We start from the raw sequence: 10,137 nt of genomic DNA, 5'->3' as shown, positions 1-10,137 counted from the left end.
ATAATCTTATAGTAGCAATCTTCACTTTACTGTGAACCAGCACTTGTGTCAGGTTCCAAAACTTATAGAAGGAAAATGAACATAATGTTGAATATTAATGCTTTGAGGGAAGTCAGTAAACCAGGGGTTAAATGTTTGGGTTTCCAATTGGACGGTTCAAATCCCAGTCCTGTTTGAAGCAAGCACCAAAATTCTGCTCCCAGGGAGCGTTAGAAAAGTGCAACACCCTGATATTGTGTGCAGTGTTAATCACTGAGGTGTTTAATATCATAGAGATGGCGGAATACAACTTTTTCATGTCTGATAACGAGACCAATTTTGCAACTTGGAGTAATCGCCGATACCGACATCAATCCGATACCTTCTTTTCTCCTATGGCTCGCTGATACGGAATGTCTGGAGGATTGGCCTTAGGTATCGGATCAGACCAGTTATACTTCTTTGGATATCTGATCCTGACATTTTGACTAATATAGAACCGATACCAATCCTGAGTATCAGTTCGACTCATCCCTAATTACGTGCAGGGAGTAATTGTCGTTGTTCAGATGAGATGTTTATTTCCCTTGTTTCTTAACACTGATTGGACTGATATTTAGTTTCACATGGAAGGGTCAAACTAATGAAAATGTAATTGATCTCCAGTTTCCCAGCAGCTCCACTAAACTTTTCTTTGGCTCTCGGCCACTTTGTTGCCTTTGATTGAGTCATGACGATGTGGAGCCAACCTGCCATGCAGAGTCAATGGTGGCCTGCTTTCATTCAGCCACTCTTATAACACCAGAGCAGATGGTGAAAACACACGCACACAAACACAGACACTCCCACACACACACATGCGTTCGCTGACACTCACACTCCAGCGCTCCGAGGAGCGCCCTCACCTCCTCCTTCAACATTCACAGTTTTCTCCCACTCAACTCTGTCTCCGTCTGCTTCCTCACACCGGCCGACTTCAAAGTCGGATTTTTAGAGGGGACTCTGGAGGAGAGATTTTTTCCCGCACAAAAATGACTAAAAATACACCCCAGCTGCTTCGTTAGCATTGTTGCCTTCTAACTAGTAAATGGGTTGCGCTGTAAATGGACGAGGACAACATGGCCGAGTTCTTTTCTCAACACGTGTCTGTATGTGCGCGTGTGTGTGTTTCCCATCCAAAGATTTCATTTTTTATGAGCTTCAGAAAAAATCCCACCTTAGAAAACTGCCTGGAGTGTCTGCTGAGCACAGATGTGAAGGATCTGCTGAGGGCTGTTGCCATGCAATAAAACCAGGCACAGGTCGGAAACTAAAGTAAACAACCTACGCAGGAAGCGATATGTGCCAATATTTCAGGAGCACTTTATGGCGTCTCGGGGGTCTTTTTATGGCTATTTCAAACACCCTGTGTGGTCTGCCTCTGATGTTGGACAGGTAGATCGCAGAATATATAAAGACTTTTTTTTCCCTTTTATGCAACATTTAGGGCCCGCAATCACTGACGTCGACCTCAACAGGTTCAGTGACAGGGTACGTAACACACGACCTCAGGGGTTAGGTGTGAGATTGTCTTCTCTCTGTCCGTGTGACATGTGATGAAACACGACCTCACTCCTCCTGACTGTCGTTTGTGATGCGGCTCCCTGTCTGTTGATGACAGCTGTAATTTTAAGGTCAGAGGACGCGGGACAGACCATGGCCAAAGGCTTATGGATTGTACCACAATGATTTACTGCAGATACACACACACACACACACACACACACACAATCATGCTGCTGCTGACTGGCAGGTCACTAGGTACAGTCATTTTAACATATGCACCGTTTCCTACTGTTAAACAGACAGGAAACAGGTTGGGCTGGGGGACAGGGGTGAATGCCATCACCTTTTATAGACATAACCAATGGCACAGCTATACACACCCACACACACTTACACACACTCTAATTCAAAATATTTCTCTAAGCCCAGGTCAAACAGCGGACACTCCAAGTACTCCAAGAACTGCATCGCAAAACAAAGGTAAATTTCATCTTTTTCAACTTAACATAACAGAACATCATACGCTGACAGAACAACATACATTTTCTGTAACATTTCTGACTCTCAAACGTACACGACAGAGGAGAGGCTTCTATTCAGAAATAATCAAACAAACAAAGATGCAAAACTAGTTTGAGGGAGAAATAAAAGAGCAGAACTCTTACCTTTGCGGTAGTTCACCGGTTTGGACTGCAGGGAAAAGGTTCCCATCACAATCCCCATGTTGACTTGTGGCTCCTCAGACAGATTGTTAGGAAGTGATTGAGTGTGCGCGCCTCTCTGCCTGACCGCCTGCCTGTCTGACTGTAATCAAGGTGTGTTAAATGTGTGTGAGTTTGGCTCTGTGTGTGTGTGTGTGAGTGTGTGTTGTAGTTAGGTTAGTCCATTAGGTCGCTGTTACACAAACAGCGAAAATACATATTTCAATTCTCATGCTGCCTCTCAAACGCACAGGACTCCACTGCTGCTGCTCCAGAGTGCGTGTGTGTACGTGTGTGTGTGCAAGAGAGTAAGTGAGTGAGTGAGTGAGTGACAAAAAGAGAGCGAGTGTGTGTGAATGAAAATACAAAGTGCTCTAAGCTACCTTTGTCTACGTTGTGACTGAAACTGCCTTCTTCACATCCTCTCTATCTCTCTGCCTCACTCCCTCCCTCCCTCCTTCTCCGCTCTCTCCCTCTCTCCCTCTCTCTCTCCGTTCTCCCTCCCAGTGTGCCCCCCCCACCACCACACTGTCATTCCATCAATTCCTCTTTGCCTCTTTATGCATCTGCCCCTCTCTAAAAAACCAGCCACTGTTGGACTTTCTCTCTCTCTCCCTCTTTCTCTCTCACCCCCCCCTTCCTCCCCCTTCTCCTTTTCATCCCAGCCACTCTGTCTCCGTCTGTCTGGTGTGGAAACGGGGATTGCACACTGTTGCACGGGAAAAGACAGACAACACAGACGGAGAGAGGGTAAAAAGGGAACTCTCTGTGGTTGGAGGGGCATGACAGAAGTCAGGAGAGAGAAATGACTTAGAAAAAAACTGTGAGAGGGAAAAAGGAGAGGAAGAGGAGATAGTCACAACAACTGCCAACAGTGGGAAAATGTGTCGGAAAAAAGAGAGAAAGCCGGAGCAAAATGAAGAGCGAAGGATCCAGTGGAGAGGCATGGGGACACAGGGGGAGAGGGGGAGAGGGAGAGGGAGAGGGAGGGGAGGGGAGGGGGAGGATGACTGGTCCACGCTTGTAATTCAGCAGACAAACAGTCTCACTGTGGGGAGTGTGTTTGTTGCTCTATCTGGACATGAACAAGTCAGAGAGACGCTGTGCGTGCGTGTGTGTGTGTGTGTGTGTGGTTATTACACAGCCAGTGGGTGTGTCAGGGACAAAGACCAGTACATCTGACACCTTTGGTGAAATGCCAGCTCACATATGTCCGTGCCAGCGTCAACACTCGATATCAGACACATCAAGGCTCATGACTGTGATGAAAACATCAACTCCACACGTCCACCACAGCAACAACAAAGAGCCCGGAGAATGACGTCAGTCCACTTCACACATGCACTCCAGTGTCAATCACTGTTAACCCTATACTGCCCTCTGATTGGCTGTGACACTGACAGTATTGACTGAAGCCTCCATTGGAATTCCTCATGTGGCTTTGGAAAAGAAACCAATTTACAGCAGAGCCATCGCTGGTGTGGAGGCGAGGCTACCAGGACTGATGATCAAGTCATTAAGGGCCTGGCATTTATGGAACATCGACGGCTGCAGCTTTGTGAATTTTAAGTAAACACATAAAGAAAGGAAGGGGAAATGTGACTGAGTGTAATTCAATATTATTCGTGGCACACTGGGAAAAATCACTGCGTTGATTTGTAAAAGTATTTTCCATTGGGCTTTACAAATGAAGAGGAGGTTTGAAGCAGTAGCTGTGAACGTGTCGTGGTGGTTGACAATAGTCTGGGGGTCTTTTCTTTTCAGGTCCGTTATATTCTGGAAATATTACAACTGTGTAAATGAGTAATCGATTTCATGAAAAGGGCCTTATAGTTGCACCTATAGCACCACCTGCAGTGCAGGTTTAATACTACAATAGGAACCCTATTGGTAGCTCCGGGCTACGTGTTTAAGAATACAAAGGCTCACTTCAGTACCCAGTCACGCACAGCCAGCAGTTGCCTCAATAAGAGAAAGGTAATATATCAAGACAGGGAAAAGGTCCTTAAACACACCACGCAGCAGCCACACTCACCGCTCACTGATTAAATTCTGAGAGCACGGCTGAACAGACGAGATAAGAGGGCGTGATTCTCTGTAGCGATGGTGTTTAACTTTTGTGCAGTGGAAACGTAACACATGTAACTGCGTAGACGGCGAGAGAGAGAGGGAGAGAGAGAGAGAGAGAGAGAGAGAGAGAGAACGCTGTTAGCCGAAACACTCTGAACTGAGGTTGATTTAAGGAATGCAGTCAGGCAATAAAAAGAGTGCCGTAAAAGCTAAAGAAACATTTTTGACCTTGAAACTGAGAGTGACAACCCAATCATTCAACAGTCGGGTGGGGACGCCTGGCATGATTGAAGACTCCTGGAGAGAGGAGGAGCAGAATCGGAGGTGATATTACTCCGTACACTGTTCGGTGGAGGTCAGGACTGAGTCTGAGTCTCTGCGTGAAAGTGAGACTCTTTAAAGTGATGAATGGAACACTGAAGATTTGCCATCTGCTCCATATTCAGCACAGCAGCAGCTCAGGGAACTTACATCTATCTCTGTGTTTTTTTTTGGTAGTCTTCTAAGACACAATAAAATCTAAAGGTCTTTGTTTTCCCCGAGAAAATACTTTTAACACTGTAACCTTGAAAGTTTTTTCTTGTTTTGAAAGAGACTTTACTTCGAGTGGTGCCAAGTGGAAAGTAGAGTGTCCTTCTGATGTTTGGCAGCCCTTAATTATTGGCTGAGTTTTTTTTGGGTTTTTTTTTTACACCACTGTTTAAGTGATTAAACAGCTCCGTGATAAAAAGACTGTCTGTATGAAAACAAATATCTATTACGAATCGGGCAGAAGTCTTCGAACTGAAACTGTTGTCAGGTTGAAAACAAATCCAGACAAAGGATGAAAAAAAGTGTGACTTATAGTCAGGAAAATACGGTAAACCCTGATGAGGAGCCACGAAATCGCTCGTGTTGTAACAGAACAAATCCTCCTGTTTGTTTAATTCAACAAACAGTAGAACACAGAACTGCAGTCTGAGAACACGGAACACCAGCGGATTCACAAATAATTCAACCCTAAACTGGAAGTTCAATCTCTCTTCTACTTTTGTTATTTATCATATAAACTTTCTCACGTGGAAAACGTCCACAAATCCAATAAAGAAAATCCAGGGAAGCGTTTATTCACATTTGTTGTAAAGCAGCGACACAAGGTGATTACTTCAGTGATTTAAACGATGAAAACATAAACAACATCGTTCAGCTGTTGCAATAAACGTCACTGCAACAAGTTCATCACATTAGGCCGAGGGCCAGACTCCTCAGGCGTTAAACCCTGACATCGTCCACACCGTTTTCCTGTCCAGTCCCAGCAGCTGTGGCTCATTACAGGTGGCTGGACTCTTATCCTTCATCTTTTTATTAGGCGTCACAGGACAGAGGTTCCTGCTGCCTGCATGAACGCATGAATGGATGGAAGACAGAGGGATATAAATGTGTGCAGCCTGTGGGGTTGAAAGGTAGAAGGTGTTTGACAGCAGAGAGAGAAGGTGTTGACAGGCAGAGGAAATGTGGCGAGCAGGTGGTGAATAATAAATTGGCTGGTTAGTCGCTGCCTGGTCTTATCAGAGCGGGTCTGGATGGAACCTGTCGCGGTGATGACCACACGGAGGAGAGGAGACGAGGGTAACGAGGCCGGGGAATTAGGATGGACGGAGGAAGGGAACGAGACGGGAGAGAGTAAGAGAGAGAGGGGCGATGACTGATACAACGGGAGACAAATAAGAGTGGAGAATTTGGGAAGCGAAACGAATCGGTGGAGGTCGAAGCAAGGGGCGGGGGGGAGTGATGATTGAGGGAAAGGAAATTGGGAGAAGGGAAAAGATAGAGGGCGGAGAGGTGAGGAAGGAGGAAGGAGACATAATAGGGGAGCGAGGGAGTATGGAGAATGACAGAAACGGAGTGGTGGAACGAAAGAAGGGAGGAGGAGCAGGAAGAACGAGATGAAGAGTGAAAACTCCAGCTGCTCACTAACTGTCCCACGTCCTTGGAGTCATCAGGACAAACACATTGATTTAGTGAGGACAGGACCAAAGGAGACAAGTCCAACCAACCGTCCCTGTAGACATGAGGACGAGGTGGGAGTCTCCCTCTCCTCACTCACTCACTCCTCCTCCCAAACGTTGGTCCGTTTCCCCCATGGATCGGCCCGGTCCAAGCTGTGCAGCGAGGCCTGACTGGTATGGATGTGCAGAGAGTAAACACAGCCAACATCATTTAAACTCCAGAATCGGAGGCTGATACGTATCAGCATCACTTAAAGGCCCATTTCACACAAACGACTACAAACAAACGACCTCCGTTTGTATCCAGACATCCTGACAACTGTTTAAAAATCATTTTTCGGCTGCATAGTGGAGTGAAACCAANGGGGGGCAGTGGGAGGGAGGGGGGTTGTTATCCTTGCTCAATATTCTGGTTGGTTTTCTGCAAAATGATCAGTGAAGTGATTGAAGCTTCATCAGTCTTTATGCCAATGTGTCCCTGGACAAGAGGAAAGGCATTTTCCTTTACATTTCATTTATCTTAGTTCACACAAACGCTCCATCGATCTCCTCCTTACTCTGACCCCCCTGTTCAATTTTAGGACCAATTGTGGCCCGTGAGTCAAAGCTACGTTGACCTGATACTAAATACATTTTCCTTTTTTTCATATAGAGGGAAAAAACCCACAAAACCAAAAACCAAATTAAAACTACAGTGTTCATTTTTGTTACATTTTTATCCGATGCTAACAGTTATAGCTTCTGCTTTTAACATGAATATACACTGAATGTAGGCCATGATGAAATAAGCACCTGTTTCACTCCAAGCCAGATGCTTGAGGTTTGACCTAGTGGACCAAATAATTCTGCTGACTCGGTTAAAGTAGCTGTGGAACAACATCCTTTATCCAGAGCTGACTTGATGTTAGCTGTTGTCAGAGAACCGACCTCACTGCAGCGTTTTCTCTCCGTTTCATCAGAGCTGCACCAGAATCCTTCATTTGCATTTATTGAGCCATAACTTAACAACTTTTGGCGAGTGGGTCGTCACTGTTAATTTAATGAGCCATCTGTGTGGAGCACGTACACTTCAATTGTCTACGGAGACTGACTGACGTGGAGTCAGGCCACGGCTTTGATTGATTCATCACTCTGCCAAACATTTGCCTGAACCAAGCTCAGCCCATAATAAAACACTGACAGGATGTAGGGTTAAAGTTATTTATTCATCCCATTCAATGCAGCTGCTGCTAAATCAATTTGAAAATGGTCTCATTGCATTAAACATGTGGTGATGTTGCGTTCAAGGTATTTTTATTCAGGGTTTTCCTGAAGGTCATAACACTATAATAGCACTCTGTGTGTGATGAATGGTTAGGAGAAAGAAATAATATGTAGGTTAAGGTTTTAAATAAACAGCTGGAGAGTTGATTTGATGCAAATGTGTATTAAAATGTGGCCGTTCTCAACGCAACGCAATTTTAAAAATTCCATCATATACTTAATTTAAATTTGTGAATATTACATAAAATATAAAAAAGTATTTATAATGTTGCTAAGAGTCAGTATTTATATTCAAATCTAACATGAAAGTTGTGCCAACAGTAATGAATCAACACAGGAAGTCATCTTTTTTGGGGGGTTTTTTGTTTGTTTTTTTACTCTGAGCATGTGTTAATTGGTCATTGGTTTTAGCTGTTATTTGTTTAAATAACCCGAATTCCTGAAGCCAAATTAGCAATTAGCCATTAATTATCACCGAATTTCGTAAACACGATGTCCCGACAGCTCTCTCTGAGTCACAGCACATCTGACGTCAACTGGACAAAAACGTTTTATATCACAGTCATTATCCTCACATTCTTTCACTGGGGATGAGGTTCTAATTGTGACATATTCCAATATAAAGTCGGCATTTTATTCTGGTGTCATGTGGGACATTTAAGCTCCTTATTAAGATGGAATCCCTGTCAACAGCCAACCATTTATTTCTACTTTAATAGAAGTGCAGAGCAGAGCTGAGACTTTCAACAGAACCAGAACAGACCACAGCAGCCGCAGCTCTGCTCTGCTCTGCTCTGCTCTGCTCTGTAATTCAGTGAAGGATGCGACTGCAGACTAACGGTGGTGAGCAGCTCCAACAGACTAATCACAGAAACCAACATTAGATTTGAAAGTAGAGAATCTCATTTCACTGAATCTCTGCTCTCGGCGCCCTGAACACAATCTGCTTCCTGTCTGAATGCTCTGTGAATCAGAGCGTTACCCAGGAGGATTCACCTCTGCTCACCACCCACATACGTTATGTCATCCCGTCAAGATGAGCGGAAAAAAAAAACTTCTTAAGACTTGACTGGTTTGTGTTTGTGTTTTGAAGTGAAACTTCAATACATTCACAGGTTGAAAATTAAAATAAAAAACAGTTTGAAAAGCTTCACTTTTGAAAACAAAATCAACTGGAGCAGCAGCATCTCCCCTGTAGGTGGTGCTGTACTGGACCTTAGCCACCTTAACCATGTATTCCTCGACACTCTTTATACTGCAATGCATAGGATGCTTTAAAACAGGGGTTTTAGAAAAATCAAATTTGAACAGATTCAACATATCACACTACATCTTCATCTTGCTTGCTAACAGCTAAATAATATAACAGCTCCGACTTTTGCTGTCACTTCAATGGTTGAAATGTTTTGTTTTATTTTTTGTAGGACTGGGTGAATTTTATTTGCTAATAATGTTTTAATAAAGAAGGTTCCGGACCCCTACTTTACGGCTGTTGCTTCTGAGAAGTTACAGATTGGAATGGCACATTTCCGTTAGCTGCAGCCGTTAAAGGCAGATTTAACTGAAGTGCCGCAGTGATTCCTGTGTGAAGTGACTACAAACACCTCCACTCGTCTCCCCCTCTCTGTCTCCCCCTTTTCTCCTTCCTCAGCAGATGAGAGTGATGGAGGTGTTAATTCTATGCAGCTTTGGGACTGCTTACACTGTTATGGAGGTGGGATAGTCGTGGGGGGGCAGAGGGGCATTATTATATATTATATTATTTTTGTATGCACAGAGCCCCCCAGTGGCAGGTTAAATGTGATATCACCACGCACGCAGCGGGGGCGGGGGGGGGGGGGGGGGGGGGGGGGGTGTCCAGCACCGTGACATTCACACCCTCATCACTAACATATGCAGGAATTCACATGTGGCTCTGCTGTCATTTACTCAGCCGTCCCTCTTCCCTCTGTCTACAGATAAAAGTGCAGCCAAGTCCCCCGTGGATAACAGAGAGACACGAAGTGAATATCTGATATTGACACAGGGAAAAGTGGAGCTGCTGAATATTTCAGCGAGCACTTATGAAGAACACCTCAGATGCCAGTCCTCATGGCAAAAGACCCTCGGAGTGAGAATTCATCTCCGTCTGTCGTGATGAGCCCTTTCAGGATGTGCCGTTTCACTGCAGAGAACCAGGAGACAGTGAATTCTTAAAGCTTCATTTGCTCCAGACTCATCTTTACTTCTGCTCTCATCTGCTCTGACAATGTGGGGGTGTGAAAAAGAGGAAACTCCGACTCCCCCTACTGTACACTCTAAAAAAACTACAGTAAGGAAATAAGACACTATATACTGGTCACATGATTAGCAATTTAACAGCTCTGTAAGGTAAATTTGCGATCAGCCAATCACAAGTCAGCACCAAGAATATCTCACTGCTTTACACTCAACATCACTGTTCAAAAATAATTAAAGCGTGCAAGGATTCTTTTTGACTGTCTAGAAATAGCAAATTGACCACCTTCCTTTCCTGTAGGGGGCGCTATATATTCCGTTTGGAATGCTTCATACATTAATAAGTTGAAAAGAACTTTGATACACAGCACACT

The 10,137-nt window shown here is 44.4% G+C and overlaps 1 protein-coding gene across 1 annotated transcript in view; it reads right to left on the bottom strand.

The window, feature by feature from the left end:
• The window catches only part of kcnip1a (Kv channel interacting protein 1 a), a 26,831-nt gene extending 24,105 nt beyond the window's left edge, over positions 1–2,726 (bottom strand). The window contains exon 1 of the mRNA XM_008327011.3: positions 2,190–2,726. Coding sequence (XP_008325233.1) covers positions 2,190–2,247 — 58 coding nt within the window. The 5' untranslated portion in view covers positions 2,248–2,726. The remainder of the gene's footprint in view (positions 1–2,189) is intronic.
• Between the last annotated feature and the right edge of the window lie 7,411 nt (positions 2,727–10,137).

Source organism: Cynoglossus semilaevis, chromosome 15 (assembly GCF_000523025.1).
Source record: "Cynoglossus semilaevis isolate Cse_v1.0 chromosome 15, Cse_v1.0, whole genome shotgun sequence".
Taxonomy (NCBI): domain Eukaryota; kingdom Metazoa; phylum Chordata; class Actinopteri; order Pleuronectiformes; family Cynoglossidae; genus Cynoglossus; species Cynoglossus semilaevis.
The sequence above is the reverse complement of the archived record's forward strand: the minus strand, read 5'-3'. Positions and strand labels throughout refer to the sequence as shown.